Below are 20,294 nucleotides of genomic sequence, written 5' to 3'. Positions count from 1 at the left end.
ACAGCTTTAATTATCATGTTTGGGATTTAATATATCAACTGATATAAGTAAAATTTTCCTTCAGAATAATTTTAAAAAGATGCAGCAACATAAAAGACAGGATACTGGCTCACATTATATACTTCATGGTCTATTATAAAGAGTCTATTCTCATAATTTAAAAAAATGACTGCTATAGAAAGCTATTTATGAACTTCACAAATAGAAATTTCTCCATTTCAAAGAGACTGTAAGCTTATGCAATTCCATAAGACAAAGCAAGTACACAATAGTAGACACAATTACCTAGTATTTAAAACACAAGTTAAGATCATGTACATTATCAGGAAGAATGAAGATTGAAAACCCAAAAAGCAAATCCTCCTGCTTTGCTTGGTACTGGTTGTTTCTGTATTAGAGGTCTGTATCAAATTCAGGCTCAATGATTAGTAAGATAACCAGAAAAATACCCAAAGTCTAAAGGAGAACAACAAGCTTAAAAAGCAAAGATCAGAAGTACCTAGTGCAAATGGTTAGAAAAGCTGTGCATAAATTAAACCTGGAACTCAGAGAAAGGTGAAGAGAATGAATTCATACTGCCAACGTTTATAACAAGAATCTGAGGCTTCCCGACCCTGGGTCTTACAATTACTTCTCAGGACAAATGTCAATTTCTCTCTCCACAATACTGACCTGCATTATATACTGAGCAGACAAAAATTACTAAGTCACAGGCTTGCTAATGAATAGTTTAAGGTTTATCAAATTTTTAAGCGATAAAATATTCCCACTCCAACATTTTACTTAATTCACAGTTTTCTACTTACAAAGTCTTGACGTATGTCATTGAAGTCTTTGCCATATTTTTCCAATGCCTCTTCAAATAAACTAGCTTCAGAGGCTGACCATTCTTCCATTTCATCTCTGCATAAAACAGGTCCCCCAAGTGGTACTAAGACACTAATTGCACTGCTCAAATCATAGCCGTGCCTATACAACGTATCCATAGCATGAAACTAAAAAAATAAAGAAAATGAGAGAAGAAATTAGCCAGAAAGGCAAATTTTCTTGATTATAAATAATCTGTTAAAGAATTAATCTTAAAAGAACAGATATTAAAATGTATGATGGACCTAATTAACAACAATATACTTAGTATTTTTTAAGTAACATAATTAAGAAAAATTTAAACAGATTATTCAATTATTTAAGACATCACATACTGCTTTTAAGAAAATGATGATTTGTATCTTTTAAGATATGTATTTTTTTTTAAAATGTATTTTCTTAGAGCAACAAATGGCTAGATCTTCTAACCATGAAGACCTAGGACCTCCAGGAATTAAAATGGGAACCCAGTAAGTTTCACCATCCTTTTGGTTCAAAGTGCCAGAGTCACCTCAGCTATCGTATAAGGCTGGCACAGTCTTCTTTGACAAGGGAAAAATACAGAGGATGTATTAGAGAGTGAGAAAAAATATTTTCAGGTTGGATTAAGAGAATGATATACTAGAAACGAGAGATGGAGGAAAAAAACACCATGAAGCTGAGAATGATGGTTAAGACAAAATTACACATCCATGTTAAAACAAAAGCTGAAAGTGAAGTCGCTCAGTCGTGTCCGACTCTTTGCGACCCCATGGACTGTAGCCTACGAGGTTCCTCCGTCCATGAGATTTTCCAGGCAATAGTCCTGGAGTGGGCTGCCCTTTCCTTCTCCAGGGGATCTTCCCAACCCAGGGATCGAACCTGGGTCTCTGGCATTGTACACAGACGCTTTACAAAACAGAACAAAACAAAAAATAACATATCTACGTAAAAATAGTTGGTTGAAATTCTGTAAGACCAAAAACAAATGACCAGGCTTGCTTGAAACAGCTACCTAGGCCAGCGTGGATTTCATACATATTCCAAAGGTGAGTGACTGAAAAGCAATTAAAAAGGGAGGAAATATAAATTTGGGTAATATAACCAGCTTTTTTCAAAAAGTACCTTGGGTCTAGCTTATTTTTAAAAGATCGTTCACAATATGCACACATATTTGTATGCGTAGGAGGAAAACTGCAGAACAGGACAGTCAGCTCTGTGTCTAGATAAGCATGTAGGTGTGGCGCAGATGTGGCTGGTGATCAAATCCTCGCCAAATGGGTGCTAATTCTGTTTAAACTTTCTAACATGTGAAAGCCATGTGTTACACCTTTTACACAAAGTATCTGCTGATAATTAACTAAAAATTTTTATAAATGGGGACAGAGCCACATCTATGTTTTACTTTGGCCACCGGATGCGAAGAACCGACTCATTGGAAAAGACCCTAATGACGGGAAAGATTGAAGGCAGGAAGAGAAGGGGACGACAGAGGATGAGATGGCTGGATGGCATCACTGATGCAATAGACATGAGTTTGAGTAGGCTCCGGAAGTTGGTGATGGACAGGGAAGCCTGGTGTGCTAAAGTCCATGGGGTCGCAAAGAGTCAGACACGACTGAGCAACTGAATTGAACTGATGTTTTTAAAATTTAGCTATGGTCCTGAAATAACTGGTAGGGGACAGTAGACAGTTCCCTACTTGTACAAAAGCATAAAGTAAGCTCAAATAGCAGCTAATATCTATTAAAGAGAAAAAAATTGGCTACAATATGACTAAAAAATCTGTAACACTGTGATAACGTTAAGATGCTGAATAGGGTATGGAATATGAATTTGTTGACAGAACAGGCAGAATTTAGGACATGATTAGGAACAGTAATTAACTGCTTTTACAAGGGTTAACATCTCCCCTCAATCACTGCACTCCACACAACAAAAACACGTAGAGATTTCATCATCAATTTCCTAGTTATTATCTCAGTTGAGACCACGCTGACCATGTGTGGCCTTTTGCTCTGTCACAGTCACAGAATAATAACTTCAACCTACAAGTGAATTTCTTCTCTTCTCACTCTTCTGCAGCAGGGGTTACAGAAATATTGGAACTGATCTTGATTCTTCACTTGAGTTCTGCATACTTCAAAATCAACTAAACTGCACCTTTCTAGATAACCTTTCAGTTGACAGATTCAGCAATTTAACTGTACATACACTGTTAATTCACTCTTACACCATCCTTGAAAATAAAAAACTATTGTTTCTAGATAACTGATCTATGGAAATGCAAAGACAAATATCATTTAGGGATCTCTTCAGTTAATAATATATCCCATGAACAATTTTTAAAACTCCAAAATTTACAGTGCATAACTAAAAAAAAAAGCTATTGGTATTCAAAAATCAATAATTATACAAATTAACTGTTGCTGAGATTCCTGAGGAGGTACAAGTGATTTTTATAATACACAGGTGCTCTGAAACCAGAAGTCACAGAATTAAATGAGTTTCTCTCAGCTGATATTATACCAACCATTCAAAGCATGAATGGATTTTCAGTCATTTTGTTCATGTTAGATGAATGAAAATGCCTTTCTTATAGGTACTTTTTAAAATGATGATGGGCTAGTATCTAATAAAGCTTCAAAGTATGAAAAATATCCTGGCCTCTATAAATAACAGTAACCCAAATCCCAAGTGATCAGGTTGTTTTAAAGATTCTGTTCTTTACAATGTGTTTATATCTCTAAACACTGAAGCAAAGCTTTGCTTTTGAAGACTAGCTCCTGCCTTGTGTCACAAATCAACTGGAAAGAATAGGTTGGACTAAGGCTGACCATAGCTATGAAACCTCCAAGCCCATATTTACACCACAGCCCAGAGGAAAGTGCAGTTAATGATCACTATGTGAAGAAAATAAACATCCCATGAGACACAGGCACTGTGGAATGCCTAAGGAATAATTCTGTTAAAATCAATGACCAGAGAGGATCACAAAGGCAACCAGAGAATCATATTATTTGTTGAGTCCACATTAACGCCATCTTTCTGACACACATAGAAGCTTCTTCAGAATGAAATTTTGTATAGTTTAATCCAACCCTAAAAAGCCAAATGAAGCACAAAATATACTTTCTAAAACAGTGGAGACAATATCCAGTGAAGACTCACAGAAATAAGCTAAGAAAAGACATAAGAGCATGACATATAACCAACAGCCCGTTGTTTATCAGTTAAGGTAAAAACTCAAAGAGCTAGACATGTAAGAGAACATACTGGCTGAGTCCATTTATGTGAATTTTGGGGAAAATAACAATTTATGGTGAGAGCAGTCAAAATAATGATTACCTGAGAAGAGGAGATCACTGACTTGGAAGGAGCATACGGGATCCTTGTTCATCACCTAGATCTCGGTGGTGGTTATATGCATGTACATACATGTAAAAATTTATAAGCCTGCATCTAAGTGTACTTAATATACTTTATTATATGTATATCTCAATTGAAAATAAGATAAAGCATTTAAAACTGAAAATCCTCCCTTGAGCTAAATACTTTGTGAAGACACCATCTTCTAAATAGAGATACAGATACACACAGATACAGATACAGAATCCATTCAAAACTCAATTTAAAAAATCACAACAGCTCAGCACAAGCTTTTCTCTCTGCCAAATAGTGGTGAAGGTGTTGTCACATTTCATCTCATTCAAAACAGATGGAGATGACAAACAGAAGTATTTTAGGATAAAGACTGACAATGAAATCTTGGCAGTGGAATTCTCATCTTTTGTTCATCAAAGAGAATTACATTATGGTAAACCGGACTATTGTTCAGCGAATATTCACTCCCTCTGTGAGCCTCCAAGGGAGTGTATTCTTCCACTCCGTTGAGGCTGGGCCTAGCAATGTGACTTGTGTGGCCAACTGGATGTTACGCTGCATGACATAACAGAGCCTCGATATGAGTTTGTGCTTTTAGACTTGTGCTACTGATATTTGCCAACAGAAGAGAAGAGAGATACACAATAGGACCCAACCTACAGCTTCACATCTGAATCAGCCCAGTACAGTTCAGCAGAACCCTAGGTAATCTGTAGAGGGGTGCACAAGACATTAATGCTTGTTGTTTATAAAGCAATGAAATTCTGGGCAGTTTAACCCATGTTTTTCCCTTTGGGGAATTAGGAGCTTATTCACCCAGTGCTAGCAGCGCTGTGAGCAGAGCAAACAGCCTACAGCTGCTGCTCCTCTTTGGAATGATCTCCATTTAAGAAAGATTCACCTCCCCCATCTCCCGGGGCAGCCTGCATCCAATGACGCAGGAGGGTACTGGCTGAGGCCTTCATTCACTCAGCATCAGAGCCCACCTTCTCCCTCTGTTCAATTCTGCCTCCCTCCCTTCTCTTCCACAGGTGTAGATCCCAACAACGCTCCCTAAGCATTTCCAGCATTCAAATCTCATCGCAGAATCTGTTTCCCAGGTACCCAACATGTAACATTTTGGCAATGCCAAAATGATACCCATATATATTAGTACGAACTGCTGATTTGTTAAGAGTTTTACAAAAATTTTATATGTATAACTCCAGCACAATATACACCATTCAGACTATCAAGTCTATTTTAAAATTAATGAGCATATTTTTTTTTCAAGTAGAAACAGAAATTCTCATGACTAAACCTCAAACCATGATCAAGGCAAAATTTGTTATATGTAAGTAGTATGCCATCCAATTAACTTTTGCTTCAGTGCACAGTCCTCAAAGGAAAAGCCTTCACTCATAATCAGGTTTGTGGGGACCTGGTTGTCATTCACTCATATCAATCCATAAGACACCCAGAGACATATTCTTCTGTGAACTCATACCTTCATTATTATCAAGAGAAAGCTCTAGGAGTGGCAGGCGATGGTAACCCCATGGCCCTAATGTCACTTCCAATCTTACTTTGAGCATAACTGTGGGGTCTTCCCTCAGCTCTGATTCTAGACACAAACCAGACAAACACAGGATACAACTGTGTGGGGACACCTAAGATAATTCAGAAAGAGGAGGCATGAGAGGCAAGCTTCCCCACAGATCTGAGCTTTCACCTGGAGGGCATTTTCTAAACTGCTACAAAAGAGAACAGACCAGTCAGCTTCCTACTATGCTAAGGTGAAAATGGGCAAGACCACTTTCACCTCTGAGGGAGCAAAACCACTGGATATTCCAGGTATTTGTGAGAATTACAATATGTTAAAATAATTGGTATCATACATGTTCTCTGACCAGAAGCCCTAAAGCAATTAAGACTGATTTATGAACTGCATTTCCTTGGACATTAACTCCCAATCAACTGCAAAAGTATAAAGTAAATTAGGAAATACTTAGAACCAGGTGATAATGAAAATACTACATATTAAAATATGAGAGGGAGATTTATAATCCTAATTACTAATAACAGAAAAGTAGATAAATGATATTAATGAGCTAAAAATTGGTCTTATAAAGTTGGTATAGGAATATCAGGGTAAAGCGAATGAAAAGAAGGAAGAAAATAATAAATAGAAAACAAATATACAATAAGAAAATCAAGTAATCTAAAATCTTTTAGACAGGAAAAAGAGAATTTTCTGACAAAACTATCAAGGAAAAAATAAGAAATGTGACACATAAACAATAACAGGAATATTCCCATGTGGCCCAGTGATTAGGATTCCAGGCTTTCAATGCAGAGGGCATGGCTTAATTTCTGGTCAGGGAACTAAGACCCCACAAGCTGCACAGCATGGCCAAAAACAAACAAAATTACTATGAAAGATTATGTTGCTAAATTTGAAAACCTAAGGAAAAATGGAAAGTCTCCTGATGTAACTGACCAAAGACTTGGATAGAATAAAAACTTACTCTAATTATTAATCAAATTATAACCATATCCCAAATTGAGGGATATTCTACAAAGTAAATGGCCTATACTCTTCAAAGTGCCATGGTCGCAAAAGACAAAAAGGGTGAAGAACTGCTCATGATTGAAGGTAATTAAGGAGATAAGACAACTAAATGCAGTAAGTGATTCTCAAGTAAATCTTGGATGAGAAAATTTTTTTCTCCTGACATTACTGAGACAACTAGCAAATCTGACTAAAGCCTTTAGATTAGATAACAGTATTATAACAATGTTCATTTCCTGAGTCTGAAAACTGTACTGTGGTTAAGTGAGAAACGATCCTTGTTCTTTCAGGAAATAACCTCCTCAAATACTTCGAAATAAAGGTACATCTATTCTGTAAGTAAGCAAGCTAGTAAGTAAGTAAGTGTTAATCGCTCAGTCGTGCCTGACTCTTCAGGACCTCATGGACTGCAGCCCACCGTGAGATTTTCTAGCCAAGTTCCTTCTCTAGGGGATCTTCCCAACCCAGGGATCAAACCTGGGTCTCCTGCACTGCAGGCAGATTCTTTACTGACTGAGCTACAAGGGAAGCCCAAACTTACCCTCAAACAGTTCAGAAATAATCAAATGAATATAGAGAAAAAATGATAAAGGAAACATGGTAAATGTTAATCTTGGGGAATCAGGATGAGGGGAGGACAGGAAGTCTTAGTGCATTTTTACATTATCTCAAAATACAAAAAGTTTAAAGAAATGTAACAGCAAGCCTTCATTAACACAAACTTATAAATTCAAATCTCTTTACCACAAACCCTCAACAAAGAAGTCAAACCAGTTTTCACTATATTTCCCCATAGTTCAATTGTGCAGTGATTTTCTAATGTTTCTTATATTAGTGTTAAATGCGTGGGAGGAAAAGTCAAGTAAAAGGCAACATACACTGAAAACAAAAAATAAAAACAAATTTAAGCTCAAATTTAAAAGGAAAAAACAGATGGATAAACAGATGCTTAACACAAGGACACAATTGCCCCCAAGACAGTTGGCAGTGTCTCTAAGGTCATTTTGATGCTTCTGAACTGTGGTGTTGGAGAAGACTCTTGAGAGTCCCTGGGACTGCAAGGAGATCCAACCAGTCCATTTTGAAGGAGATCAGTCCTGGGATTTCTTTGGAGGGAATGATGCTGAAGCTGAAACTCCAGTACTCTGGCCACCTCATGAGAAGAGTTGACTCATTGGAAAAGACTCTGATGCTGTGAGGGATTGGGGGCAGGAGGAGAAGGGGACAACAGAGGATGAGATGGCTGGATGGCATCACTGACTTGATGGACGTGAGTCTGAGTGAACTCCGGGAGATGGTGATGGACAGGGAGGCCTGGCGTGCTGCAATTCATGGGGTTGCAAAAGAGTTGGACATGACTGAGCAACTGAACTGAACTGAACTAAGGTCATTTTATATAATTTTAGAATTCTTACCTGCATTAGATCATCAGACAAAAAGAAAACGTGTTTAATGTAGTAAAGTATTGCCTTAATGCTGTATTTAGAAGGAAGGAAAAGTTCATGTTTTGCTTGTTTTACTGCAGTGGCAATCCATTAGTTCAAATTCTAATTTTAGTCTTGGATATGTGGATACTCAGAAGTACTCGTAAGTTTTAGCAAAATGAGTTTTAAGAATTATATGGATTCTCATTTAATCAATTTTATGTTCATTGTGAAGACTAGATTTTTTTTTAAATGCAAGTTGATGCCTAAAATGTTCACTAGATTTATATATTGTACCGAGTACAATTTCTTTAAATGATGTAATGACTGTGATTTCCAAACTTATCTCAATTCCCAGTACCCTCAAAGCCCTAAATGAAGTGTCTGATGTGAACAGGAATCACAAACAAATAGTGAAGAGCATGGTCAACAGCTGGCATTTTAACAGAGTATCTGAGGGATAAAACTACTGTTGGTTAAATAAACTTTCTCTTATCAGAAAAATAAGTTATTTTTTCTAAGTTTTTCTTGATGGGAAAATTTTCTTTTGTAAAAAGTATAGCTTGTTTTAAGCGGAAGATCTTTAAACTCTAAGTGATTTCCTTGTAATACTTATGTTAAAATGGTTAAAATGTATGGTTAATCATAGCCTAATGATCACGTTCAAACTTGATAATCTACTACAATGACAGTAAATATGGCATGAAAAAAACCCTTTCAGTCAATAATGCTATAAAATCAGAAGAAACTAAATGAGACTCATCAAAGACGGGGGAAAGGCAATGCAACATTGTCATCATCAGCTCAACAATAACAACTAACATTTACTGAGCTCTTATAATGTGCCAGACACTGTTCTAAATTATCTACAAATATTATCCTGTTTAATCCTCAAGTTGATGCCACGAGGTAAGTCAGAGACAGGCTTTTCTGGAGATTGAAGGAAGACACTGAGGCATTGCCTGCTTTCTCTTCTAGTGAAGACGGGGCTGCAAGAGCCAGATGAGCTCAGTGTTTGTGAACATTACCTTAAGTGAAGATGCAGAAACTGCTGAACACAATCACTTCTGGAATACTGATGGAAGCTCAAAAAGACTTGTGACATAGCAATAAATTAATTGCTTCCACCCAATCTGGACAATTTTTTTTTTTTACAAAGCAAACACTTTTATTTTCTATGCAAAGGTGATTCAGAGAATTTATATAAAGGCAGGAGAGGGGCAGAGCAGGGAGCTTCCAGGGCGGCCATTGTCCCCTGGGGCCACCCCAGCCTGGGCCGCACCAGTCAGTGACACAGTGAGCTCTATGCCCCTCAAGCTCTATGCCCAGGGGCCCGAGCCCAGCCCCAAGGTATGATCTGGCAAGCCAACGCAGCTACATCAACTTCTCTATGCTTGGATACATATATCAGCAAATAATAGGGGCATGTCTGCATACCCTCTTCTTGTCAATCTATAACCTCAGGGCAGAAAGATTTTATTATTACCATTGCTGTAGAGGAAGCTCAGACATAGTGAGGTTAAACAACTTGCACATGGCTATATGGACCAAAAGCTATAGGTCTAGAGGGAAAAAAAAAAAAGAATAAAAAAAGCACATTCATTTGTACACTCATGTTCATAGCAGCATTATTCACAATAGTCAAAAGGTAGAAGCAACTCAAGTTCCTACTAACAGATGAATGGATAAACAAAATGTAATATATGCATACAATGGATTGTTATTTAGCTGCGCCCTAGGCACCCTGCCCTTCTCTGTGCTCTCCAGATCCACGGTCTGGTCACCTGACAGAATGGTACTCACCTGTGGCTCTGTGAACAATGAAAGCAAAATGAGAGCCCAACTCTTCAAATTCAACTACATGATGAAGCCATTTTCATTTAATGGCACGAAACAACTTAGCAACCTTTTGCACATTATTCTTGGAAACAATCTGCAAAACTCTTATTATCAACATAATATTAATTTTAAACCTCTGCCATCCATTTTTATAGAAATGCCTTAAGATCTCGTATTTTAGCATCAAAGTAGTTGGCCCAGATACCACTGGGCAAACAGGATTAAAGGTAAAGGCATGACCTTTGAAATAAAGAGGCAGTAACTTCTCCCTGCTTTCAAGACTTCTAAAAGATGTCAATTTCATGCAACTGAAAGTAATACAATCTCAACACAAGAACATATAAAAAGTCCAAGTGAAGTTGAAGCTAGACTAGGTAGAACAGGAAACCAAGACACATAAATGTTGTAGACAAAATCTTCAGTACAGACAATGATGATGTTTAAACTCAAGCTACTTTAATGAGAACAAACCAGAAGAGGTAATCTGATGGAGAGAACTCCTCAGGAGGGGTCAAGATCCAAATCCTGTCTCTGAAACCAGCTGTACAAACAAGTTGTTACAAACACAATTTCCTAAGCCTCTGAGCATACTGATGCTTAAAAAAATTATAATATAACACATAATTTAAGATAATAATGTCATTAAAAAGTGACTCCAAAGTGCTAAATACTAAACAAAATAAAAACAGAAGAGATGATAACAACTGGAGGGTATGAAAGTACCTACCTTGATGACACGTAATAAGCAAGTATTAAAAACACACACACACACCATATATTTAAACTAATTAAGATATAAAGATTGCATCCCCTTTAAAATGTTTCTTTTTACAATGGCCTTCAACTGAACAAAAACAAATACTGAATCCTGAAGACTGCCCTCTTCTAAAAGAAATTCATCCGCTGTCCCACCAGTTACCAGCAGTGGGAAGCAGAGAGTCACCACAGCTGTGAGCCAAGAGCCCACACACCTGCTCTTCACCTGTCAGAGTGAACTTAAGACAAATCCCAGCCCCAGCTGTCTTTTATCACAACAGCTCTGTCCCATCTCAGGAACTGGCTTTGTATTCTCACTCCTCAAGTGTAGAGGGAATTTGCTGGATTACAACAGGGATAGCACCCCCTCCCCCTTAATAATCTGGGAACCATTATCTTATAAGAACACTGTCAAATCACAAGAGACTGACTACATACATAAGTAACAGTTTCTCTATACAAGGCAAAATCATGCAACATTAGAAAAAAAATTTGCAGATTCTTATATGAAACAGTGTTATGTTAGAGTGTTAGGAAAAACACGAGGTAGAAGGGAGGCACAGTATAAAACGCTCTTTTTAAATGGCTTCAACTCTATGTTAAAAACAAAGTCATGCGGAACTTATTATCAGATATCAAAATTTATTATAATATGGTGCTTTCACAGGGACAAATAGGTCAATGAAACGAGAGACAAGATTAAGAATCCTAAACATTTTTAGGATCGTGAAATAAGATAGAAGAAGCATTACAAAATTCTGAGGCAACAACAAATTCAATAAAAGATGCTGGAATAAGTAATTTTCCATATGGAGAAAAAATGAGACTGCTACCTCAATTCATTCTTAAAAATATAAACTCCAAATGTATTTGTCTTACATACGAAAAAAAACTTCAAAACTATTAGAAAAAAAAAGAATAATAATATAAGTGAAGAATGGACAAAGGATACATTAATCTAAAATACAAAAAGAAAAAAATCTGAAGAGTCATTATGAAAACATGCTGAGCCTCATTAAGTACTCAGGGAAATATAAATTAAAATAAAATAGCATGAGATTCGGAGAAGGCAATGGCACCCCACTCCAGTACTGCTGCCTGGAAAATCCCATGGACGGAGGAGCCTGGTAGGCTGCAGTCCCTGGGGTCACGAAGAGTCGGACACTTACTGAGCGACTTCCCTTTCACTTTTCACTTTCATGCATTGGAGAAGGAAGTGGCAACCCACTCCAGTGTTCTTGCCTGAAGAATCCTAGGGATGGTGGAGCCTGGTGGGCTGCCATCTGTGGGGTCGCAGAGTCGGACACGACTGAAGCGACTTAGCAGCAGCAGCAGCAGCAGCAGCAGCAGCATGAGATTAGTAAAAAATTTTAGTCTGAACATACCAAGTGTCCCGGCTTTGAAGACAATGTAAGGAAATGGAGGTAGAAAGAAGTATATTTACTGCTTAAAGGATTACAAATTTCTAGTATGGTGTATAGAATAATTTTGATGCATGTGGTCAAACTGAAAATGAGAACTACCTTATGAATCACTATGAATAATTATTCTGATTTTAATTACAGCCTAGAAAGCTGGCACACATGCTCAGAAAGGACATGTGTTAGAATTCCCAATGCAGCATCATGGGTAATAGCAAAGAGAAAATGCTTTTCAAGCACTCCAGATGTTCACTGATTGGTAAAAGAATAAATATATAATATGGAGTAGTATTCTGTGAAAGTATACTCCAAGTATTACCAACCAGTAAAAGTGAGTGATGGAAGTACATATTTATTAACATGGCGCCATCTCATCAATAAACAAATAGCAAAATGTAAGAAAGTAAATGTAAACACATGTAAGACAATGTTTATGTTGTTTTTGGAAACATCAATACATAGCACAACTAGAAAAACAGGACTAGATACACAGTACACTTGATAAAGCAGCTGCCTCTTCTCAGGAGGCAGTGATGATCAGGGTCAGAGGTACAGAGAGAGGATGGGGAATAAGATTAGGGAGAGAGTATTAGCGATTTCATCAATAATATAGTGGTAGAATGACTCATTGGAAAAGACCCTGACGCTGGGAAGGACTGAAGGCAGGAGGAGCAGGGGGCGGCAAAGGATGGCATCACCGACTAGATGCACCTGAGTTTGAGCAAGCTCCAGGAGTTGATGATGGACAGGGAGGCCTGGCGTGCTGCAGTCCTGGGGTTACAAAGAGTCAGACACGACTGAGTGACTGAACTGACTGATAGTGGTGGAAAAATCGTTTACTCCAAAGAACTAAATAAAATACTAACATCTGCTTTAGGTGGCATTGCATGGTATTTTATTATTATTTTATCCTCTGTACTATTCTGTAATTTGCTAGTATATTGTTTACAATGCATAGAAAGTGGCTGAAAGGAAACATAACAAAATGATAAGAATATTCTACTTTGGGTAATGAGGACAAAACTGTTTTTTTTTGGTTGCTGCTGTACTTTATTTTTGAATTTTTTCAGAATTGGGGAAAATTTTATGTGTACAGATAGTGATTAGGTTCCATGAAGTTCTGATTCACATAAACTCACACATATACTTTTGCATCTAAAGGTGCTAAGCAACCAAAATACAAGCCTATCTTGAAACCCCTAAGTTTTCATAAAAAATTAATGTAGAAACAAGATAACAAAACTCTTTTCCATAAACAATATTCTAGTCTTTGAGAGAGGATAAAGAAAAAGGTTCCTTAAAGACTATAGACTATTAATGTTTACACCTCTAATTGTACAAAAACACAAAAAAGCTTTGTAAGAAACAAATTTGTCGCACATTCTAGTACAAGTTTTTATATTATCATGATAAATATTTTGTGTAAAACATTTGAAATTGGAGTATAGCGAGAAAGTAATAAAACCTGTAATTGTACTCCATCAGAAAACAAAATGCTAACTTTTATTACCTGTAATGAATATCAAACAACTTAACCTTGTCAAACCTCAGTTTTCCCATTTGTACTAATAACATGAGTATCATACCATGCCTATCTCAGGGGGAGTGGAAATCAATACAGTCAGGAAGTTCAACAGGCAAAAATATGCAGGTCTGCTTTGTTGGAGGGTGCAGAGCAAGAAGCAAGTGCCAAGCTCTAGCCATAGTGGTATAATTAAACCGAATGTGGAAAGCCTCATTTGATCACCAAGGGAAGAAAGGAAATAGTCTTAAAAGATAGCAACCATAATATAATGAAATAATTTGGGAAAACAGAACTTTTCGTTAATGAACAGACCAAAAAAAATAAACAAACTTTAAATACTGATACTAAATAATGACACAACAAAAGGATTCCTATAGCAATGGTTTCAAGAAATGGTCACTTTCACTTAAAAAATTGTAAAGCACTACATGTGAGCTACAGCCATTTATGTACATAGACACAGTACATCAAAAAAGCACAAAAGTCAAGACAGGTGGATTAGAACATTGAACTGTTTTCTCCAAAATGTTTTCTTTTTTTTATAATCATTTTGTACCCACTCGGTGAATAGTCATTCTTGCTTGTCTCAGTTTACAAACAGAAGGGGGTGACTTAGAAATGAGACAGCCCAGTTAAGTGACCTGCCAAGCCAAATCAACCTAACAGCAGGGCTTAGACCGGGAAGTTCTCAGGTCTACAACATTGCTATATCAGCTTTTAGATTAAACAAGCAGCAGAAGAAATAATAAGCCCCAAATTTCAAACAGCATCTTACCAAGGTGATGTCTCGAGAAGCTGCAGCTGCACTCATATGCAAACTAGGCTGCCTTACGGAACTGCTACAATCAAGGGCTCGAGCAAATGTCCCAACAGCACTGGATAAACCATAACAACAAAGAGGAAAGGTTAAGGCACTGTTGTTCTTTTATCTTGAAAGAAAAAAAAAAATCTGGGTAGTAAATGAATAATTGTAATAGCCAAACAAGTTCTTTGATGTTTAAGAATCAAATATCAGATTAAAAAGTATCTTCTTTACAATTTAAGAAATGACAAGCCAATTCACTATACATTATAGGTCATTATAATGAAATTAAGTTTGTGTGGCATTAACAAGGGAAAGATCTATAGTGAAATTTCATGTAGTTAACAATTTGGTATACAACTGTGTTTCAAAAATGAGAAATATATTAGATGCAGAATTTGACTGTTACTGTAAAGCATGTTGTGACCACCTTTTTAGCCCAAATGGTGAAATTCCAGTAATGTTTTTCTCTTGAAATGAGATATCATCAACTGTAGCAACTTATTACAACTGTAGTTACATAGTCCTTTGGGGAATATGAAACAGAGTTCCATTTAAGGAAAGAAAAACAATTATCACAGTACTGATTTAAATTTAATGATTTAGAAGGCGTTCCCATATATAGAGAACTCTAACTTCAAGAAATAAAACATAAAGAGAAGATTTCCGGCTTGTTGTCTACGCTTTAACATGTTAGCTGAGGAAGGTTTTTTTTTTAAGGTTTTAATTAAAATATAAAACATATGCAAAAAGTACACATTGTACCACTCTTTCGTTACCACAAAGTCAATGCATCCATGTCACCAGCATGCAGGTCGAGACCCGGATCCTGACAGCACTCAAGAGACTCTTTGTGTTCCTTCCCAGTCACTACAGTTCCTCAAGGGGAGCAAGCATCCCAGATTCTAACACCCAAGATGAGTTTTACTCAACTTGAACAGAATCACGCACTGTGCACTCTTCATAACCAGCTGCTTTTGTTCAAAGCCATGTTTGTGGGTTCACCCGTGCTGCCGGCTGTAGCTGTGCTCATCCATCTTCCTTGCTGTGAAGCATTACTTGGCACGGTGCCCCACCCCACCCCTACTGTTGATGAACATTTGTTTCCATCTGGGGCTACTACAGGTAGTACCACTGCTGCCATCTGTATACGTATCTTTTGGCACACAGATGTATGCATTTCTGCTGGGTATATATTTAGGACTGAAACTTCAGGGATGTGTGTGTTAGATAATAGTTTTCCAAAGCAGCTATACCAACTTGCGCTACAAACAATAGGATATGTGGGTACTGGCTGCCCCACCTCTTCACCAATGATTGGCACTGGAATGTGCAGTGGTCCTTAACTGGCTCTTAATTTGTACTTAGATTAAAAAAAAAAAACTTGAAAAAGATACTGAGAATATCTCCTTGGTGCCTTTCATGCTGGCTTCAAGAAAAAAGAAATCATGGCCCTTGGCAATCAGGAAAAGGAAAGAACAATAAATCTGAAACTGCAAAGCGTACTAAATAAACCAAACTCCAGGTAATCTGTCTGGAGACTCCAGCGACTCCACCAATGATCCAGTCCCGAATCTTCAGTCTCATCTGTTTCACTGACAGGCTCCTCCCCAGCAAGGTACACCAACCAAGGCTCTTCACCTAATCAGTTAGTGGCCAGACACCTGGGCTCTGGAGTCTGAATGCCTAGCCACCAGTAACAGTGCCTAACTTCCATGGTGACCAACACTGTCAACAGTACCAAGGATGGCTAAGGGCTTCTGTCCTTGGCATTATGACAAACAGTCAACAAAAAAACTAGAGAATATAACGGAGATGATTAGAATCATGTCCAGATCTACCTCATTCTAATATTTTGCCATGTTTGAACCAGTAAGTGTATACTGTACAGTACAAGGAAATACAGCCATTACTCTGTAATAACTTTAGATAGAATATAATCTATAAAAATACTGAAACACTGTGTTGTACACCTGAAACTAATATACTATTGTAAATCAAACATATTTAAATAAAATAAATAAATCAAAAACTAAGCTAAAAAGATATTTTGCCACATCTGGTTCATTCATTAAGGAAATAAATATTATAATTTCGTTAGAGCCCCCATATACATTCCCAGAACTCATACATGCAGACATAATATGCATGTGCATACATAAGCCCATTAATGAAATAATAAGACATTGTTTGCATATTTGTAAACTTTTTCTTTTTTTAAAGTCTTTATTGAATTTGTTACAATATTGCTTCTGATTTTTTGGTGACAGGCATATGGGATCTTAACTCCCCAACTAGGGTTTTAACCCACAACTTACTCACATGTGGCTGTAATCAGAGGGTCACATTATTATTTATACCTGAAAGTCCCTCATGGGCTTAAAGGAGATCACTACTTTAATTAAAGATACGGGATTTCAGCTGTTGAATTTCTTCTTTATAATTTTTTGTAGTGCTGAAATTTTTACAATGGGAATTTATTTTCTTAATCAATAAAAATTAATCTATTTTCATTTTTAAAACAAAAACTAATGCCAATAAATCAATATTACTAATATAAATCATAGTATTTAGGAAGTAATGTGATACATGTTAGCTTTCTTACATAGAAGAATACAACCAATGAATGAAAAAAAGCAGAACACAAAAGAAAGGAAAACTCATAAATTTTCTATGAATTCTTTTATATTACACATATGTGTGTGTCTGTGTGTATGTGTATCTTGACTAAACAGTGCCATACTCACCGGGCTACAACTAAAAATTGGTCAATCTGTCGATCTGTAAGTGGACTATTTGGGTCCCAAACTTTCACTTCCAATTTTGACTGTTCTCTCTCATCTGATTCTCCTGTCCAAGAACAAAGAAAACGGAGTCTTATTATTCTAAGGCACATGCACTGTCACATACGATTGCTGACTGTGGTCACCACGACATTAAAACTGTAAGGTAAATGTTCATGGTTTGTGTACATCTCTTCAGATAGCAGATGTAGAACACTCTAAAGAGAATGTTGATAACACAACCAAACTAACCACGTGATGTCTTCACTTAGTCTTTCCTGAGTATTCCTATGTGTGAGACTCCATGCCTTGCTAAGGGAGACAGAGACAGAAAAGAAAGCTCTCTTGCAAGACATTCAAACAACGGTAAAACTTACTCATAAAGAACTATGATACAAACGAATAGGAATAGGTGTCACAGAGACATACACATATGACTGCAAGATTCTGAAGAGGAGAGAAATCATTTCAGGCTAGCTAGGGAATGATGTCATGCGGGAGGAGGCGTTCCTGCTAAAAACTGAAGGGTTGTGGATGCCCTGGCAGGGGGAGAGAACTGAAAGTAAATGAGAATGGGAACAAAGTCGTGGGGTTTTAAGATGTGGTAAAGAAGTAGCAAACTTTGTCAGGAATGCGTGTATCAAAGGGAACGAGGAGAGACAGCTTTAAGAAGTGGGTTATAAAAATACTACTGAAGATGCTGCACAGGTTTTCTGAATAGATGTCTGTTGGAAGTAATACGAAGCCCTTGCCTTCCTAGCAGGAGAGTGTCAAAACGAGAGCCAAATTTCACATCTCACACTTAGCAATGGAGTGATTTGCTCTACAGATACGTGATACAGACAGAGAGACAAGGTATTGACAGTGACAATAAAGAGCCCAGAGAGAAATTTAGGGACATCAGTGACAGACTGGTATAGCGGGAAGGTTTCCAGTCTTGAGAATTACATAGACGGGGTTGGCACTAACAGAAAGAAGGAACAATCAAGAGACTGAGGAAAGACTGAGGCTAATACAAGATGCTTTCTTTTAGGAATGTGTCACAGGGAGACAGAACCATCACGCAAGATTTCACGTTAGGGCAAAGGATAGTGATGGACTTGGCAGACAACTGGATTCTAATTTACAGCTATGAATTCCCTATCAGGCTAGGGGCCGGTCTGGGCTTTGTTTTGGTTTTGATCACGGCATCTTAATATCAAGCAGAATGACAGACTATGAGGCTGAACATCCCCTGGTGACTGACGAATCCAGGCTATGGGCTTATAATGTGTTCCTTCCTAGGCTGGGAGGAAGCAGGAGCTGAAGTTCAGAAGGAGAAAGGGGGACAGCAGAATCCCCACCCACCCATCTGCAGTCTCCTAATTACAGCCACTGCTGTCAGCTGCAGGGCGTGGCGGGGTCCTGTCCATCTCGCTCCCTTTTCAGAGGCAGGTAGCTAACCAAAAAGTAAATTGCCACCACCAACAAAAGAAGCACAAAGAGACCAGGGTGAATACTAGTCCAGAGACATATAAGGTGTTTAAAAGGATTTTGGTTTTCATTATTTTTTCTTACAACACATGCTGAGCCACAACATTTAACTGATTCATTTTAAAAAACCAGTTACAAACCCAGAAGTCTGTAAACATGAAACTTTTGAAAGAAAAATGAAGCAATTTTACTTCCTTGTATCTTCAATAAACACATTTTTAAGTAAGATGAACAGTAACAGCAAAATATATATATTAAATTACATATGTAATCTATATTTTCAAATAATACAAAATGAAATGAAGATGATATTCAATATGAAGCCCCATCTATTATATATTCCAGGATGTAAGGCTAATAAAACTGATATTGACTTTTCAAATTCAAGTTAGTTAAATTGATAAACTTCAATCCTATCCATACATTTTGTAGCATACAGAAAAAAGTATAAGAATTCTAAATAAATTTGCTATAAACAATAATAAAACACTCTTGAGTGTCTTTCTACTAATAACTGAAACATACAATACCATGGGATGGGAACAAAAATAACAAGAACAACAAAAATACAGAATGTTCTATTTAAAGTCACTCTAGAGAATTCCCCATTTTGGATTCACCACATAATACATTTATATCAGTTTAATCCCTTTTCACAAGGGAAAATCTTTTAAGAAGCTCTAGAATCTGTATAACCAAATACTCAACAAACCTAACAGCTATCTGGAGAATGGTCTTGGGGAATGTACTATGAGCCTAAGACAGAACCAACATGAATTCTATGCTCTGGCCATGTTCATTCGAGTCACTGCAATAATCTCACTTTCCTCCTGCGTTTATGATAATCTGGGCAATTCCAATCTGCTCCGGTCCCACATTCACCTATGAAGATCTCTCTAATCTGTGAATTCCTACAAACTGTATTTACCACCTAATTACATGATTACATACAGCATCCTATTTTTTCCTTCATATGTTCCTCTTCATAATTTTGAAAAAATATAGATTCAGCAATGATGTTAAATGTTTGCTCTAACCCTTCAACTACAGTTTAAGATTTCTAGAAAGTAATGACAAACTACTTCTTAAAAAAGCTCCCGAAGAGCACAAAATGTTCTTCAAAGACTGGAAGAACTAAGGCTGTATGAAGATGGTATCTTACACATCCTTTGAGGAACAATTAGATATATTCTTTGTTCTAAATATAATTCATTTTCTCTACAACTACCATCAGAATATATTATACTCAATTCAGAAACACAGATGCCATTTATCACCATTTTTATTAACGCTATAAAAGTTCTGGGCACTGTTTTAAGTTATTCATCAAAGGAATAATAAGTTACTAGAAACAAATACCATGTGATATAACTTCTATGTGGAATCTTAAAAGCCAAACTCATAAATACAGAGTAGAACGGTGGTGATAGGGGGCTGGAAAGGGGGTAGAGGGGAGTAAGGAGATTTTGCTTCAGGAGATACCCTTACAA

At 37.1% G+C, this 20,294-nt stretch overlaps 1 protein-coding gene across 6 annotated transcripts in view; it reads right to left on the bottom strand.

Annotated features, from left to right (window-relative positions):
• Nucleotides 1-20,294, bottom strand: part of MTA3 (metastasis associated 1 family member 3) — a 211,745-nt gene that overhangs the window by 50,526 nt on the left and 140,925 nt on the right. For all 6 annotated transcript variants that reach the window (XR_005718373.1, XM_040224560.1, XM_040224561.1 and 3 more), the window contains exons 7-9: nt 17,296-17,398; nt 14,522-14,621; nt 807-995 (exon numbers count right to left, since the gene is read on the bottom strand). Coding sequence is in view for 5 of the 6 variants with exons in the window: in XM_040224560.1 (XP_040080494.1) it covers nt 807-995; nt 14,522-14,621; nt 17,296-17,398 (392 nt within the window). In the remaining variant the exon portion in view is untranslated. The remainder of the gene's footprint in view (nt 1-806; nt 996-14,521; nt 14,622-17,295; nt 17,399-20,294) is intronic.

This window comes from Oryx dammah, unplaced genomic scaffold (assembly GCF_014754425.2).
Source record: "Oryx dammah isolate SB20612 unplaced genomic scaffold, SCBI_Odam_1.1 HiC_scaffold_25, whole genome shotgun sequence".
NCBI classification, from domain to species: domain Eukaryota; kingdom Metazoa; phylum Chordata; class Mammalia; order Artiodactyla; family Bovidae; genus Oryx; species Oryx dammah.
This window is presented reverse-complemented; position numbering and strand designations above follow the sequence as displayed.